This window comes from Alnus glutinosa, chromosome 5 (assembly GCF_958979055.1).
Source record: "Alnus glutinosa chromosome 5, dhAlnGlut1.1, whole genome shotgun sequence".
Lineage (NCBI taxonomy): Eukaryota > Viridiplantae > Streptophyta > Magnoliopsida > Fagales > Betulaceae > Alnus > Alnus glutinosa.
In genome coordinates this window covers 2,266,375-2,284,790 of record NC_084890.1, presented here as the reverse complement: position 1 = coordinate 2,284,790, position 18,416 = coordinate 2,266,375, and the positions used below count along the sequence as shown (strand labels likewise).

The 18,416-nt window shown below is 35.9% G+C and overlaps 3 protein-coding genes across 3 annotated transcripts; 1 reads left to right on the top strand and 2 right to left on the bottom strand.

The window, feature by feature from the left end:
* The first annotated feature begins 293 nt into the window (after window positions 1-293).
* Window positions 294-3,428, top strand: LOC133868461 (uncharacterized). Its single transcript, XM_062305362.1, has 2 exons — window positions 294-791; window positions 2,774-3,428. The coding sequence occupies exons 1-2, from the start codon at window positions 509-511 to the stop codon at window positions 3,154-3,156; spliced, it is 666 nt and encodes a 221-aa protein (XP_062161346.1). The 5' UTR covers window positions 294-508; the 3' UTR covers window positions 3,157-3,428.
* Window positions 3,429-3,462: 34 nt separating this feature from the next.
* LOC133868460 (S-type anion channel SLAH1-like) lies at window positions 3,463-7,075 on the bottom strand. Its single transcript, XM_062305360.1, has 2 exons — window positions 6,195-7,075; window positions 3,463-3,872 (listed from the first exon to the last, which is right to left on the bottom strand). Exons 1-2 carry the CDS (start codon window positions 7,068-7,070, stop codon window positions 3,597-3,599), a joined length of 1,152 nt encoding a protein of 383 aa, XP_062161344.1. The 5' UTR covers window positions 7,071-7,075; the 3' UTR covers window positions 3,463-3,596.
* Window positions 7,076-14,320: 7,245 nt separating this feature from the next.
* On the bottom strand, window positions 14,321-15,942 carry LOC133868613 (mitogen-activated protein kinase kinase kinase 18-like). The gene has a single exon (XM_062305545.1). It carries the CDS (start codon window positions 15,869-15,871, stop codon window positions 14,327-14,329), a length of 1,545 nt encoding a protein of 514 aa, XP_062161529.1. The 5' UTR covers window positions 15,872-15,942; the 3' UTR covers window positions 14,321-14,326.
* Window positions 15,943-18,416: the final 2,474 nt, after the last annotated feature.

The following is an 18,416-nucleotide window of genomic DNA, read 5'->3' as shown; positions in this document are numbered from 1 at the left end:
GGCCTCTCTGGCCGAGGAAGGGCCAGAACGGGTGGCCGAAGGTGGGAGGGAGAGGGAAGATGGAGGGAGGAGGCAGAGAGGAGATAAGGAGGGGGAAAAAGAAAACGAAAAAAAAAATTATTCTGATGTGGCATTCCACGTCATGGTGTGGGGATTTGGGTGTGAAGAGTTGGTTGTGAGTGTAGCAGCCCTCTTCCATGAATATCACATAACCCACGTGGCCACATCATGAATAAGCAAAAAGTCTTTGATTATAAATAAACAAAGGGTAGGGACTCTTTACGAAAATTTCAAAAGTCCTCCTTCAATGCTTCTAGCAGAAGAAGAGAGAGAGCCCCCATTTCTTCATTCATATCTTTCCGTTCCGCTCTGAGCCTCTGAGCGAGAGAGCGTGTGAGAGAGTCTCTGACCCAACAATTCGTACCTCCCATACAACCCATCCTATGATAACTACCTACACCCAACTGATCTCGACCAATCCCTCGCCGTCCGATCTGTGATATAAAAAATGCAACAGCTATTGTTCGCCGTGATATTCTCGGAGATGGGTCTGATACTGGTGTTGCTGTTCAAGACCCCCCTGAGAAAGCTGGTGATCGTGGGCCTGGACAGGGTCAAGCGCGGGCGTGGGCCCGTCATGGTCAAGACCGTGGTGGGAACGGTTCTGGTGGTGCTCATGTCCAGCGTCTACAGCATGACCAAGATCCGTAGACGTTGGATCGACGAGGGCGCGGTCAATCCCACGGATCAGGTACTCATGGCCAAGCACCTCCTCGAAGCCACTCTCATGGGTAATGGTCAATTTTTTTTATTTTTTATTTTTCATTTATTTTAGCGAATTAATTGTAGTTTTTTTTTTTTTTTTTTTTTTTTCAGCCCAATATTGCATTATAACTTGAATTTATGGTTAAACTATTTGAATTTTATCATCTTTATAGAGTTGTAGGTTTTAAATGCAATGCCATATCAATTGGATGTGATTTAGAGTTGTTAAAATCATAATTATTATTTATGATTTAACTGTTTGAATTTTTGTTTCGTTTTTTGGATTTTGTAGAAGAAGAAATTGTTTTTTTTTTTGAATAAATCATAGGGTGGAATCATGGTAATCTATTAATGAAACAATTTTCTTGATCATGATTTACATAATCCAAATGATTTGATTTTCTGGGTCATGTTAATGAAGGAAATAAGACCTCTGTGGTGTGTGGAAGGCTTACTTTATAGATCTTAAAGCTAACATGTACTGTTAATTATTTTAAATCTACTCGAGAGATCCATTTTATTCATTGAAATTGTTTATAGTAGTAGTCAATGCTTGGATCACCACATTGCTTGTCGTGGTTATTAAGGAATGAATCAATCAGCAAACAAAATGCTTGTCCTGTATTTTTGTTAAAAAAATTATAATTTATTATCTGTACCCTTTTCATTTTGAAACCTCTTTTACTCTTAATTAGACTGGTCTTAATTACACGGCTCATGATGCACTAGATTTTCCAGATATCTCAACGGTAGAGTTTGTAAAATTCCAACCAATCTTTTGAATTAAATTATTCAAATTTTACCACCTTAGCATATAATTTAGTCAAATAAAATGAATTACTAAACTGGAAGTAGCTCATTTCCAATTCAAGCATCTCCTGTTTCCTCCCAATTTTTTATTGAATGAATACCTCATGCTAAAAAGTGAATCTAAAGGCCAGAAAAATACTTAAATACCACGTCATTTACACAGAATACTAACTATAACATCATGGTTAACTACAGATTCTCTTGTGGCAGCCGCTCCACCTTCTTTCCCGTCTTCTCAGGCTAATCAAGGAATCCCTACCCTTCTTCCCGCTTTCTCTTTGCATAAACATTAGCAAGTAGCAATGATTCTATTTCCATTAATATACTATTCAAGTATCTAATGATAGTTTCCACTTTATTGAAGTCACTCATTCCTCTAAAAAAAAAAAAGTGCTAAGATCTTCACAGCTGACCATCTTGGCCTCGGCATCGTCTGGAAGCTTCGCCAGCAGTTTAGCCACCTCCACTTCGCTGTGATCCTCCTCCAAACCCACTCCAAACACAATCTCACTTACCAATTGCTCATCAAGTCCTTAACTGTTAAAAAACCTCAATTTGCCTTCCTCACCCTCACCACAATTTGGTATCCACACCAACACCTACTTCACCGGTTTCATCACCGTCATCCTCCAAATCAAAACCAATACCATCAATGTTTCCTCCTTCAGCATTAACAAAATGAGTTCAAAAACAAGTTTGACATTGGATCAAACAACAGATCTACACAAACAAGTACAAAAAAAGCCCAAATCTCAAGCCATGATTCCTGAAGCAACTTCAATAGCTTTACGCGAGTGGGTGTTTTTGAGGTCTCTATTGGTTTACTGGAGTCTTTAAGGGGGAGTGTCACTGTCGCAAGAGAGGAGAAGAGATGGATTTGTAGTAAAATTAACGTTATTCTATGTAAATGGCATGGCCTTTTTCTAGCCTTTGGATTGATTTTTTAACATGTGGCATTCATTCATTTAAAAATATGAGGAAATGGAAGGTGCTTGAATTGGAGGTGAGCCGCTCCCCCTTAAAATTTACACATACAGGATTGCATTATGTTCTTTTATTTTGTAGCGATATAATGTTTTCAGGATTTTTGTTTCAGGACTGAGCTTATTGTTTGAGTTTGAACCCTATATTGCTCAGTGACTGACTTGTTAGCTGTTGAACTATATTAAGATTTAAACTTGGGCTTAATTACTTGCAGGGTCTTCTCTATTCCTTGCGCTGATGATAGACAGACTACACCATTATATCAGAGAGCTCCGCGTACGAAGAAAGAGCATGGAAGCTGTTAAGAATCAGAAGCAAGGACCCGAAGATGGGAAAACTGGTGGTTTGGAGGAAATCAAAGCATTGGAGGAAGAGACAGCGACACTGCAGACAAAACTCAAGCAGCTGGAGTCGGAGCTGGAGACCAGGGCAAAAGAAGTTAATGCTGCAGAGGCAAATGCGGTTGCATTAAGAAAACAATCGGAAGGGTTCCTTCTCGAGTACGATCGCTTGCTTGAGGAAAACCAAAATCTCAGGAACCAGTTGCAGTCATTGGACAGGAGATTGTCACATTCTGGTAGCAAGAAGAATACTTAAGGAACACAGCACCTCTTGCAATTCTTTTTAAGGTTTTCTTTTTGGTTTTCATGTTATTTTTTGCGAGTTCCTGATTACAGTCTATGCCCCATATGTGGTAAAAATGCATCCCCAACCCCAAAGAAAAAAAAATAGGGTTTTCAGTCTGTGTGTTTAACTTATGTAGTGCTTAAGTGACGAAGTAGAGAGGATCAATTTTGTGCTGACAAATAGAGAAAATATTTACTGCTGATTTTGGTTTCTTTTTATGAACATGTGCTTTTACCTTGTTAGATATGCTGTACTATGAATGTTGCTGCACAACAGTTGAACAACTCAAGATATTCATGAAGTTACAGAAGTTTCCAATATAATTTTTGGCAGTCTTCTATCAACAGGCGTTGAGAGTAGACCATAAGTCAAGATTTGTTATAGTATGCTAGCGATCCCTGCCCTAGTTTTTAAGTCCTTGTATCTGCAACTTGTGGCTTGGTTGCAGTCCTCCTTTGCTCATGCAAAAGCCTAGTCTTTTTGAGTGCAGTGAGCAGCATCAAGCCCCAGAAGACCAGGACAGAGAGAGTTACCAAGACAAGCATTAGCCCGAGTGCTATTTCACCTTTCAGCTCTTGTGCGTATTCCACAGAGGCTAGAGCAAGAAAGGTAAGCGGGAACGAATAAGCCCACCATGCAACATTGAACCTCCTCAAGGATTTCTTGAAAAGGGCTGGCCTGCAAGCCTGTATATAAACCATTAAGAAGATTAGTTGGATGTCTTAAATAGAAACGCCTTCAATCAAAATCAAAGCAAAAATTAATGAATATATTTCTACTACGTACTTGACCTCAGGAAAACTGGGAGGCCATGGTAATGCTGTCCAAAGATTCAGAAAATAAAAATAAATAATAATAATAATAATAATAAATTCAGTTTGATGAATTGTGTGCTTCTCGGCATTCTCTTAAGGCTTTACCTAGATGACATAACTTTTGAAGCTAACATTCAATTGCTTCTTTTGTTAGAGCAGCCTACTCTAACTAACACAGTAGCTCACTAACTGTTATACAAAACACACTATACTCTACACAAAACACATTCTGCTAAACGCAACACAAAACAAATGAAACGTGTATCTTCTAGACTTTTCTATTGCCATCTAACTATTTTGAAATGAATCTTTATTTTACGTTACATTTGCCATGCATCCTTAGAAAACTAAGCTTTGTTAGGCGTGTGACTCTTCGAGTTCACACATGTCTTCTTCCAATGCATTGCTTTACCAAAATCCTTTCAATTTATTTTGAACAAAACCTCTGCAACTTTATAAAGCTCATTTCATTGTTACCCTTTTCAAACATGTCTGTTGCTACCCATAAAATATTAAAGGAAAAAAGTTTTGACAATGAAACTATCGTTCTTAAATGAGATGAAACCAGCTGAAAATATGATAAAAGGGAAAGGGCCAAGGGGCCAAAAAAATTTCTTACTAAGGACCAATAGGTAAAAAACCTTATAATTTTTTGAACCTTATAATTTTTTTCTTTTTAAGAGTTGATGCCGGAGAGGGGGGCATAGCCTATACCAGCCTCCACCTTCCTCCATCCCTACTTATAACTAGAGACAGACCAAGGGAGGAGCCGTAGGAGTCAAGGCCCGTTCGCTGTCTTGACAAATTTATATATATATATATATCTTGGAAAAGATTTAATACCTTTAACATTTTTTTAGTTAAAAATAAAAATATATTGTAGGGTCAATAGAGAGTCTGTACGACATTGGTTTATTTAAATTGCACGAAGTTGGCATGCCTAAGTGCCGAGTATAACAAATATTTAATGGTCCCAGGTGGTCCCAGGTGACTCAACTTGACTAGGAAAAAAAAATAGAAACAACTTCATCTATAATTCTTGATTTTTTTTTTTTTTTTTGAAAAAATACACCCAAACTCTAAAAAGTGTCAATTTAGGGTATCAATCTTTCAATTTTTTTCAATTTCAACCATTTTTTAGAATTTCCTGTTAAATTCTGTCAAAATTTCTAAAATACCCATTTTTTTAATACCTTTAACATTTTTTTAGTTAAAAATAAAAATATATTGTAGGGTCAATAGAGAGTCTGTACGACATTGGTTTATTTAAATTGCACGAAGTTGGCATGCCTAAGTGCCGAGTATAACAAATATTTAATGGTCCCAGGTGGTCCCAGGTGACTCAACTTGACTAGGAAAAAAAAATAGAAACAACTTCATCTATAATTCTTGATTTTTTTTTTTTTTTTTTGAAAAAATACACCCAAACTCTAAAAAGTGTCAATTTAGGGTATCAATCTTTCAATTTTTTTCAATTTCAACCATTTTTTAGAATTTCCTGTTAAATTCTGTCAAAATTTCTAAAATACCCATTTTTTTATAACCAAAAAAGAAAAGAAAAAAATTGCTAGGATTTAAGTATTGGTAAGAATTTAACGGAATTTGCAAAAATACCTATACTTGAATCTTAAAAGAAAAATTATAATTTTTTTTAAAAAACAATAAACACGGATGTTTTGGAAAATTTGGTAGGATTTAATGGAAAATTCTAAAGGAGCTAGCGTTGAAATTGAAAGATGAATACCTTAAATTAACACTTTTTAAAGTTTGAGTACATTTTTTAAAAAGTGATAAAAGATCCGGAATTATAAGTAAAGTTTTCTCATATATATATATATATATATATATATATATATATATATAAAAGATCCGGGATTATAAGTAAAGTTTTCTCAAATATATATATATATATATATATATATATTTTGGTAGCCTCTTTTATAGATTTCTTTATCAATTTTTTGTATTATTTAAATATATGATAATAGAATTAGCTAATTAAAAACTGAGTAGTACTGTAACTTTTCCTTGATTTAGGGAAGGGAAGGGAATATGGTGCTGGATTTTTTTTTTTTCAAATTTAAGAAAGAAAATAGGGTTTAAGGAGTCTGCTAGCTGATTGTACCTTAATAACAGAAGTTGTTGAAATCCAAATGGTAATTTATGAAAGAAGGGGAAAAAAAAATTACGTACCAGAGACATGAAAAGGAAAAGAGAGAGGAAGAAGAGCAACTTTGATGAGGTATCAAAAGCTCCTGAAATGGAGCTCCAAGCTAAACTTGCCATGCTTGGTGCAGCAACGAACAAGAAGAAGGCTGGCCGCAGCATTACTGGAAAACGCTTGCAACCATATTGGCGCTGATAGAGCGTAACAAAGAGCACTAAATAATGTATCATGCCTAAAGAGAACATGAAAACAGCAATCTCTTTCCACCCCATCTGCGCGGCTGCTCGGGCGCCTACCAAGTTCCCCAACACTGACATGTGGCTTGTCGGATTCGCCATCATTGACAGAAACCGCTTTTCTGTCGTAAACCATTGCCCGTATATTTTCACGTCGAGCACCATGACTGGAACTGCAAAAACCAGCCAAAGAACCCGATAGGTAAGATTCTCTGGACTGATGAATGGCGCTGATTGAAGCATGAGAAGCCAGGAAATCCAGGGAGCATACAAGAAGTTAACTCCTATATGGTGCAAGAACTCTGCCTTCACCATGTGGAAGTGAAAGAAGCACCGGAGAATGTAGAGCGGAGAGAGTGTTATGAGCACCAAAAGCGCGAGACACCAGAGCAAAAGAAAAGCTGTTGAAGGGAGCAAGTGGGATACATGCCGGAGAGCTGCTTGTGATTCATTTGCATGCTCGATTGTAATCTTCCATAGCAAAGCTTGGGCACCGAGAGCGAGGCTTATTCTGAAGTAGCCTGCATGGAGCCTTGTTAAGATGGACGATTGTAATGGCAGGTTGGCAACGTCGACGACAAATGAGTGGCCATGAGATTCATGGCTACTGACGATGGAAGCATCAATCACGACCTCAATTTGTGATTTCAGTTCAGCTTCTCCCATTAGTATATATATAAGATGATATGCATTTCACAATGCATACATGGGTGTTTATATAGGTTAGATGTGAGTGAATGTGAGACACAAACATTTCAAAATTGAGTCAGCATCCCACGTAGAAAAACCAGTACCATATAAAGTGAAAGTTGAGGGAATTAGATAATCTTAACATAAAGTGAAAGTTGAAAAAGATCTTTCATGAATTAGGTTTTATTATTCTTTTATTTTAATTTTAGAGATAATTGCACTGTTGATCCCTGTGGTATGCCATAATTATTTTTCACTCTATACGGTTTAAAAAGTGTATGGGAGGTCCTTGTGGTATGCAATAATTACAAATCGATCCCTAGCATCAAATTCTGTTCAAATTTTTAACAGATTTTGTCAAATGCCACGTCAGCGCCATGTGTCGCCATCTTATTGGAGACACGTGGCGCTGACATGCACATCTTAATAAAATAATATAAATTTATTAAAAAATAAATAAATAAACTTATTTTTTTTAAAAAAAAAAAAAAAAAAATGGGGCAAGGGGTGGCTGGCCCAGAGGCCGCCTGGGGTGGCGCGCGGCCAACCCAATGGCCGGGGGTGGCCATCGGGCCACCCCTAGATCTACTAGGGGTGGCTTGAAGGCCACTCCTTTGCTGCCTTTTTTTCTTTTTCTTTTTCTTTTTTTCTTTTTCTTTTTAAAAAAAAATAAATTTTTTTTAATAAATTTTTATTTTTTTATTAAATGGACACGTGTCGCTATCTTATTGGCGATACGTGGCATTTGACGGAATCTATTAAATTTTTTAACGGAATTTGACTGTAGGGATCGATTTGTAATTATCGCTAACCACAAGGACCTCCCATGAACTTTTTAAACTATAGGGAGTAAAAAATAATTATGGCATACCACAGGGACCAACGGTGCAATTATCCCTTAATTTTATATCATGGATAATGTTTCTTTTATTTACAAATAATTTTTGTTATAAATGTTTGCTAGAAATATGCATTTGAATATATAAAAAACTGCAAAAAAAAAAAAAAAGAAAAAAAAAAAAAAAGAATAAACAAATTAACTGAAACTCAAAATAAATTATACAAAACTGATAGTAGCAATATAATATTGAATTTCAATAGCTATAAAAATAATTTTTAAATAAAAATATAATATAAAAATTAAAAAATATTATATTTATATTTATATAAAAAAATGTCTCATTTAAAATTATCGCTTTAAGCCCCAAAATATATAGAGCCGGCCGTTATATATATATATATATATATATATATATATATATATATATATGTTAAGGTCTCTGTTATTTTATTCTTATTGCTCCATTTGCTTGCTACGTGAAATAAGTGGTGGAATATTCGATGGATTCTATAAGTGATGTGATTGGTTAAATGCTCAGTTCCATATTAATTGGAGATATAACAGTGATAATAGTGAGTTATATATTGATATATATACTAATGTTTAGGGAAAACTATATTTACGACCCTTCAATAATTACCATGCATTTAATTTAATCGTAATGTATTACTAAATTATCTAGCCCTTCTTTCTTTTATATTTTTTTGTTAAATCCAACGTAAATGGGTTACATGCAATACACGTGACACAAAATAACAATAATAGCCCTACATCAAAATTTTCAAAAAAAAAAAAAAAAAAAAAAAAAAAACATATTGTACGTATGTAGGAGGTATTGAACCTGACGAATATTTAAAATCTTTGAGGTATTGAAGCATATACATATATGGACGTACGTGTGCACGCTAGCCACGTTAGCGTACGTTAGCAAGCGGTGGAGGAATACAGCACACAACGAGAGGCTATGGGAGCGACTAGCTACGCTCGGACCCACGCTAGTGAAGGGGTTTTTTTTTTTTTTTTTCTCAATGGCATAATTGTATATTTACGCATATAATAGGGAATAGTAGACATTTTACTTTATTTATGTCGAATTTAACAAAAAATTCTATCAAGAGCTAGAGGGGCTAAGTTAAGGGCAAGTTTAACTTGCTAACTTTTTGAATAACGTGTCAACATACTTATTACATGACATTATTTATATAATTAGATACAATAACATTAAATCATTATAATGAAATGACTCTCTCAATTAATTTGAGTAAAATTGGAAAGACCCTATTGTGCACGGTTGGTCCAGCACTGATGGTGGTTTTCTCTTAGGAGTCCACTCAACCAACTAGATAGTAAAGCTAGATACAGTTTATACACCAACCAACCATATTAAAAAAGATTATCTAAAGGCCATATGATCTTTCTTGGATCTTTTGGAGACGAGTGGGAATATAATAGACATGCACTGAGGACTTAGGGCTGGCTCAACCATAAGGCAATTAGTTAGGTGGTCGTTTAAGGCTTCCAAGTGGAATAAAGCCCCAAGGATAGGTTTGTTTCAAAAAAAAAAAAAAGTCCAATCATAATTTGGAACAGTTTTGAAAAAAATAAAAGAAGGCGTGGTCTCTTCTTTTAAGACTCTTTAACTTTAATAGAAAAATAAATAGTTAAAGGCTCAAGAACACAACAATTAATACAAAAAAAAAAAAGAAAAAAGAAAAAGAGTACATTTTCTCTCCTATTATGAGACTCAACTAAAAGGGTGTGAACTACAAAAAAGCCAATGAAGAGAGCTGGACCCGCGGAAAAAGACTCGTTGAAATAAAAGTCATAACTCTACAAAAACAGCAATCACTGAGAGTAGGGCCTACAAAAAAAGGCATCGTTTAAAATTAAAATATATTGAGCCAACCCTGGAGGACTTAGAGCAGCTAGTTCCATAGATATCAAGTCCTAGAGCACCTCCATATAGTTCTTTTACTCATTCAAAATATATATTTTTGTCTAATTTAACTAGAAGTATTTTTTATTCAAACTCTAATAGATTAATTAAGGCTCGTTTGAGCGTGTGATTTTTTTGTATTATATTTAAAATTATGAATACCGAGAGAAGAGAACTTATTTTTTGAAATTATGTTTGAATGGTTTAGAAAACTTAAGATAAAATTAAAAAAAGTTGAATAAAACTTAAGTAGAATTTAAATTTCAAAAAATAACCAAAACATGTTTTTGAAAAATAATAAAATATAATTAAAAAAAAAAAAAAAAGCGTTACCCAAACATGCCTAATACCAAATAATAAAATATAATTAATTATTAAATATAATTAAACCGGCCATAATACCACTACACCCCGGCCAATATCTCCTACCACTTCACCACAATGATCAATCATCAGAACACAAGCCATAATACCTCAAAAATACAACTTCCAGAAAAACAACATCAAACAGTCGGTTCCCAACAAAACATCAAACTCTTAAATTCGGGATAGGAATTAATGGATAAATTTAATCATGATTTAATCAATACTTTTAACAAATTAAACTCCATTTCAATTAAATTCATAACAACCAAAGTCTCTCCCATATATACGGCTTACACAACCCTTCCAAAAATCAACTAACCAAATTAATTACACCCAGAAAATCTACCCAATTTTGATTTAGCCAAAACACCACAATCGGCCTCCATGTAGAAATTAACCACAAACCGAACAATCTTTGAAGCTTAAGTGGGTTCATTTTCTTATATTTAAATATTAATTAAATTAAATTAATTTTAATGTTTATATTATTTTATTTATTTAAAAATCATTCTTCTCACTTTTTGGAATGAAAAAATTACTAATGAATTAAGTTTGTATATTCAACTTTTCTAACATCTCATTTTCAATTGATAATATGGCTAATATATTTAATATTTCTTATACTACATTTTTGATCTTAAGTAGGATTTTATCAATTTTAATTTTGAAAAAAAAAAAATATTTCTGCATAAGCAATTCTAACATGTTCGGTCAATACAATTTTATAAGCGATATATGTATTTGGAAAAGACTTGCAAGTCTTTTTTGGTAATTTAATATGTCAATCATAGCACCTTCTTATATTTGTAAAATTTCTTTTAAAACTTTTTTTAATCACTTATCATATATAAAATGACTTATTACTTGATTCAAGGACTTGAAATAATAAAACTTAGAGAAACTTTTCATGAACATGAAGAATGAGACTTTGAATTAGCAATTACTTTTACCACAATTGAGGGCATTAATTAGAGATTATTTATTAACTTTTTACCATATTAGAGCCTTATTTTTTTTTTTTTAAAAAAAAAAGTTTTTATTCTCTAATTATTATTTAGGGCCATTGGGCGACCGCCAAAGTCCAGTGAGCAGCATCAAGCCCAGGAAGACAGAGGACAGAGAGAGTTACCAAGACAAGAAAGGTAAGCGGGAACGAGTAAGCCCGGCCACCATGCAACATTGAACCTCCTCAAGGATTTCTTGAAAAGGGCTGGCCTGCAAGCCTGTGTATATAAACCATTAAGAAGATTAGTTGTACGAATGTCTTAAATAGAAACGCCTTCAATCACAATCAAAGAAAAAATTGAGGAACATATTTCGATGGCTATTCCAAAGCAAGCCTTCAAAACATGGTTAGCAGCTCGTGTCAGCCTTAAAACAGGGGAGAGACTAGTTAATTGGGGTTATGGAGGGACAATTGTTTTTCCAATGTAGTTTCTGTAACAGGATCTGGAAGGGGTACGTGCTTGATCAATAGATGTTTAATAGATGACCCTCCTTCTGATTGGGAAGATATCATCGAGCGAGGTGTTAAAGAATGGAGAGGCAAAGGATTGAAAGCTGTGCTGTGAAGATTGTGTTTGGGCGCTTCAGTCTACAATATTTGGAAGGAATGGAATAACGTTAGGCATGGGAATCAAGTGCAAACTGATCAAAATTGTTCAGAAGATTCAGTGGGAAGTTAGAATGAGAATAGTGTCTAAAGGAAGTTTTCAAAGAAGCAGAGAAAATGAAACGTTGTAGGAATGCTCAACCCTCACATTAAAACTTTCCAAATTAATTAATTAGCTTTTATCAATGTTGATGCAAATTTTTGTCCGGTGACGTGAAATCATCAGAGACGTTCCTTCGTCTGTGTCTTGGCCTGCAAAATAGCAAAGATTCGCTGGGGGTTGGCCGGTGAAACCTCCTCCGACGGTCAATTTAGTCAGGTGTTTAAAGAAGGGGGAGAGAGAGAAAAAAAAATAGATTTTAATACCCCTTTTATACCTCTGTATGCTATATGTCCATTTTACTCCTGTCAAGCATAAGACTCCATGTAGACGTTTTATATCACCTCTGACTTGATTTAACTGGTTTAATAGATATTGAAGGCTGAAATGTCCAGCCAAGGCTAAGATCCAAGGTTTCCCCCCCCCCCCCCCAGAGTCCGGGGTCAAGGGATCACTCTAAAGACTGATCTGACTCCACTAACCACAATTGAGCAAATATTTCCCTAACAATCAACATACAAGTGATAGTAGAAATGCTTGCTGTCTGCAATCTGCCGAGATGCTAATGGTTCTCAATCTCCCCTCTACGCTTAGACTAACTAATATTATTGAGGAAGCACTAGCAGCCTCCATGGCAGTTCAAGTTAAGCTACCTCGCTCGGGCTTGACAATTTCATTATGATAACTGGCGATGGTGATTTTCTCCAAGGTGTCCACTGACCAATCAACTGACCAAATTAATTAAAAAAGATTATCTAAAAAGGCCATATATATGATCTTTCTTGGATCTTTAGGAGATGAGTGAGGATGGAGATTGAGGAGGATAGCATGGTTGTATTAGCTAAGAAAATGATGGAAAATAGAAAGGAATTAAGAGACAAAGGAAAAAAAAAAAAAGAAAAAAAGAAGAAGCTATATGGTCTTTGATGGAATAGCCTTATTGAAGGTCTTATTATTTTCTGCTTTTCCTAGCTCCCCAACTTTCTTCTTCGTGGAGTCCACTTCCTAATTAAAGGTTGCTAATTGAACGCTTTAATTTGCTTAAGTAAGAAGCAATTAATTAAAGTCAATTTGTGAATGCACCGGTCAATACATACATGCATGATATTTCAACTTGTTAAGATAGAAGAAAGAAATAAGACAAAAGAGACTCTGAACGAATAAGGTCATATATTGATGATATCGATCAGTTTTCGCATGGCCAGATCATGAGGTAGCTAGCGGGTACTTGCAAAACGAGGAGAGAGCCACCGGAGTGGTGCTGGCTCGGGACTAGCGAGGGAGCCTCCAACCGTCAAGTCAATAACTTTGCTAAAGATCGAGAAAGAGAGCGAATTAACCTTTATTTCAATTGAGCCTTATGTTCTAAATAAAAACCTTTATTTAAAGTCATTACTGACTAGTCATCAATTAAAATTCCCTATATTGTTACAACGATGTTAAATTGAACCATTTCAATGTAATTGGATAATGGAGATCGATGAAGTGAGACATGAGTGTACGTCATCCTCTCTAATATTATTATCCAATTAATTACTTTGGTTCAACTTTTCTATCATGCCACTTGTTTCCCTATAGAAACCAAGCTAATTATATATATATATAAAGAAAAAGAGAGAAAGAGAGAAAGAGAGAAAGCTTTTCATGGTGGACTGTCAGCATTTGTATTTGATGAGTCGAAAGATAGCTAAGGTGGGGAGACCTAATGGCCGGAACTATGGAGTGCCGCCACGACGTTGTTGTTTGGGGGGAATTAATTAAAGGATTGGTTGTGATTTAGCAAAGAAATCATTTTAGGTAAAAAGTGTTGGTTATCAAGCACTGGCTAATTTAATTAGGTATTAGCTAGGTTGACCTAATCCGGCCGCAAAAAGCAAACTAGAATATTGGAAGGGTATTGAGAGTTATCGATTAGAACAAAGTTCTGGCTTAGTTGTGTTGTTGATATTAATTAGTTAATTAAATGCGTAGACTTTCATAATAAACAGATTATATATCTTATATATATTATCTCCATAGCTGTCACGACTAGACTATAGTATTCATGTTCAGTGTACCTGAAGAGATCGAAGCAAATAGGCTTAGTGTTTCGATTCTTTTTTATGTGTGGGGTTTGTTATGGAAGAGATCACCTCTGAGCGCTCAGAGGTGTGACGAACGAAAATGAGTGCTTAAATTAATTACTCCAATCCCAAACATTATTACACCTAAATACATGGATAGATTTAAGTTTTTTTTGGTTGAGTTGGTCTGTTAAAAGTATTTAGGAGAAATTACTTATTTAGTTCATATGGTTTGCACTTGTATTAAATTGATCAAAGGGATATTAAAGTTTTCTTAAAAATCCTTAAGGTAAACTATCAGTCCAAAATAATTTTTACCGATCTCCGTTTGATAGAAGAAAAATGATTAAAACACTTACACTACACAACAATGACACAACACCAAGGCACAATAGAGTGGGACCCACACATAGACCCCACTCCATTATGCTTTGGTGTTGTGTCATTGATGTGCATTGTGAGTGTAACGCAAACGGGTGGAGCCCACCAAGCACTGACATAAGCTGACGTATTGTAACGCAATAAGGTAGTCCTATTGCACCGGATCGAAACCCCTGTACCATATGGTTATCAAAGAAAGAAAGAAAGAACTCGAACAGAAAACATGTCCTTGTTATTTTCAAATCAATGTTCCCACATAATGCATGTTTCTTACACTTAAAGGCCTCCTTTTTGCATTCATAGGCCATCAATGAGACGCTCCTATTGCTACCATCAGTACTACCATTGCTACTAGTAATATTACATTTACATGCCCCGGTCCCACTACTCCTCGTGGGTTCAATGGAGTACACCAACACGTTGTCCTGACTGCGAGTCAACATCTCTGGCTCTTTGCTGCTATTGCTTCTCACTGTAATCCAACCTTCATCCCACACCCAATTGGGCATTCTTTGAGACGATGTCGTGCCGATTCTACTCAGCCGCCGGATTCTTTCAGTGGGGGAATTCAAAGAACTTTTATGGGTCGGGCTCGGAATTGTTTCCGGCTCCTCTATTGAGTCCCAAAAGCCTTGGTCCAATACGGTTGTCGGCGTTTCAGAATCAAAACTGTTGGCTTCCTTGGAAAGAGAGAGAGTTTCTTCAAGAAAAGCATGCTTAAGAAGTTCCGTAGCTGACCACCTGTCTCCTTGGTCTCTCTTCAAGCACTTGTCCAAGAAATCCTTGGCCTGCTTTGACATGAAGCTAGGAGCCTCCGGCACATCACCGGAATACCCAATTCGGTAAAGGGCCGATACCGGGTCAGAAGCGTCCCCCCATGGGGCTCTCCCGGTCGCCATCTCGATCACCGTGCACCCCAGAGCCCACACATCAGCGGGGAACCCCTGTTGCTCTCCACGCGCCACCTCCGGTGCCATGAAGACTGGCGTGCCGGCGATTGCCAAATCAGCACTCGTTACACCATCAAGATCAATCCGCCTAGCGCAGCCCAAGTCAGCAATCTTCACACCATCACTAGTGACCAAAACATTGCGACACTTGATGTCACAATGCACAATACCATTAGAGTGAAGGTACTCAAGCCCCAACACAATGCTGCGTGTGTAGGCCTTGATTGTTGCCTCTTCTAAGCCACCACCTTGGCTGCGAATTGCGTCCACAAGCGTGCCACGAGGTGCATACTCCATGAAAATATTGTATAGAAGCTTACCATTTTCACATGTAATGTCACATCCATTGTATGCCACAATTTGAGGATTGGTTAATGTAGAAAGAATCCTCTGTTCCCTTTTAAGGAATTCTGATTGCGAGAGCTCTGCTGACTTGACGGCAAGAACCCGACCGGACCCGTGAGCCTTTGCGGTCGAGACAGTGGCGGTCGAGCCACGGCCGATGGTTTGGCCCCTGGTCCAGTCCATTGGGAGAGCTGAGACTGCTGAGAGCTGATGGTTATGAGGTTGAGACACTGAAATGTTAGGCAAATATGTTTGGTGGGGGTTCAACTTCAACATATATATATAAGCAAAGTCTTTAAACTTTGGTTTGGTATGGTTGGCTTAATGTGAGTAGTTATGCCTTTTTTTTTTCTCATAACGGTTTGGTCTTTTTCTTGTAGCCAATGGGCGGCCGCAGTCTCTCTGCCTCCACTTGGCAAAAGGAGGAGATATGGTAACTTTGGCCGGCCTTAGATAACTTAGCTATGAATTTAATTATACTTTGCACATGGCGTCATGTGAGCATGGCAGGCATGGAGAGAAGTGTCATTGATGAGCATGGGATACAATGGATGGGGATCATTGGGTGGGGATATTCCATTGTTTGGTTTGTGATTTTTTAGTATTAAAGTGCTTGACTTTGTTAAAGCTTTCCTCTAAATAGTTTAAACTAAACCCTTTAGCAATAATCTTCCATAAAAGACAAAGTTGTACCTAAAGTTAAGATGGGGGGCTCTACCAAACCGTCCTTGAAGATTTTACTTGGACGGGGTTGGTGTTTGCCATTTTTTTTTTTTTTTAAAGTAAATAAGAGTGCATGAGAGAAGAGAATAAAGACAATTAACAAGGCGACCTCTCCACCGTCTAGCCAGATTAATAAAGATAAATGAAGTTGGGGAGAGATAGGAATACTTCTTGAAAATGATCGATAGGAGGCCGCAGCTATTTTGTCACATGGTAGGTGCAAAAGTAAACTTTAACTTCCCAAGAGTATGTCATAAATGACTGAAAAAAATCTTCCAATCGACTGTTAGAGAGCCGCCCTTCAATATATATGGTTAGTGTTTGCTATTTGAATTAGTTTATATAAAGATTGGGAATTTTTTATATAAATCGTGAATTCGACATAAATTCCAACACAAAATTATTGAGTTAGGGTTGGTTGGGGGGTTTTATTCGTTTAATTAAATTGGTCAAATTATGGTTGACCTATATAATATTGTGCCTATATTTCTTCACGACCCAAATCTAACACACGACATTTAGAGTTGGCAATATTTTATACGACCAGTAAATCTAACACGAAATTAGCAAAGATTTGACTTGTTTAATTAAATTGGTAGAATTATAGTTGATCTATATAATCTTATATTTATATCTCAACACAACTAAAATTTGACAGACGAACACGAATTAATACTCCTAGTTTATATTGTGCAAATTTTGCTCCATTCATGGGGGTGCAGATAAAGTGATGGCCATATAGATGATCCCAATCAGTGCCCACAAATTGATTATGTGGAAAAAGAATAAAAATGAAGACCAGTCCAAACCTTTTTGGACCACATGCAAGGAGGTAACTTGTTGGGCATTTCAAGAGTAAGAATAAACATAGAAACACTCTTTTCAAGAACTAAGACATTCATAGTTTTTTGGGTAAGTAAGATGTGTACAGTTCCTACTAAGATTACTTGCATTGTGGGTGAAGTTTACAAGAAGAAATGAAGAATCAAAGCAAAGGCAAAAGGGAAAAGGGAAAAAGAGGATAGGAGTAGCTTTTGTAGTTTGTACAAACCAACCTCAAAAAGATAGGTATCTCCGTTCAGTTGGAATTTAGCTGAAAAGGTGAAAAGCCAAAACCGTCCAACCAAAAGGTCCAACAATCACATTCTCCCACCACCCGTCCAAGTGTCCAACCCATAACCCCATTGCAAATCATCCACTAATTCGTTAGTTATTATAGAGATTTTCAATAATTTTATTATTAATAGTGCTAATATTTTAGACAATAAATAAGAGAGAGTATTAGTTACAAATTGGTTTATAACTAATTTTTACGAGTAATACTACATCATCCCCTTGTCCTCTTTTTATCCTCCCAAAATTGATGTGGCTCTTAAAATCACCATTGAATTTATGATAGATCATTATTAGATTTTGATCCAATGGTGATTTTAAGAGCCACATCAATTTTAGTATGACAAATGGATGATATGTAGTATTACTCAATTTTTACATACCAGTCTAATAAAATGATATGTATATTTAAAGCATATGAAAAGCATATATTTTCTTATTAATACACATTTTGCTCCTCACGTGCTTTCTTCATAGCTTACAAGACGCATATTGCTTTTAGAAGCTTGTTTGTATAATTTGTGTCCATTAAAAAAAGAAACATGTTACTTAATATTCTTTTGTCCTTCTTCGACAATGGCACATCAATGAAAAATTATAAGAGAATACAAAGTAACATTTCTTATTAAAAAAAATGAGTATTTCTAGAAATCACTCTTAAGCATGTCCTTCGTGTGTCCCTTCAAGAATGATGTAGCTTTTAAAATCACCACTCGATCAAAATTCAATAGTGATCAATCACAAGCTCAATAGTAATCAATCACAAGCTCAATAGTTACTTTATTAGACTGGTTTGTAAGAATTTATTACAAACTAAGTTGTAGCTAATTTATCTCCTTAACCTGTCTGTCCGAATAGGTCTCGGTTGAATCTTATAAAAACTCTCATATAT

Bases quoted from the DNA above. Each gene is read 5' to 3' on its own strand.
- LOC133868461 (XM_062305362.1), top strand. From the start codon at position 509: ATGCAACAGCTATTGTTCGCCGTGATATTCTCGGAGATGGGTCTGATA. The intron at 792-2,773 runs GTAATGGTCAAT...AATTACTTGCAG, and splicing joins CCTCGAAGCCACTCTCATGG to GGTCTTCTCTATTCCTTGCG.
- LOC133868460 (XM_062305360.1), bottom strand. From the start codon at position 7,070: ATGGGAGAAGCTGAACTGAAATCACAAATTGAGGTCGTGATTGATGCT. The intron at 3,873-6,194 runs GTACGTAATTTT...GTTTATATACAG, and splicing joins TTTTCCTTTTCATGTCTCTG to GCTTGCAGGCCAGCCCTTTT.
- LOC133868613 (XM_062305545.1), bottom strand. From the start codon at position 15,871: ATGGACTGGACCAGGGGCCAAACCATCGGCCGTGGCTCGACCGCCACT.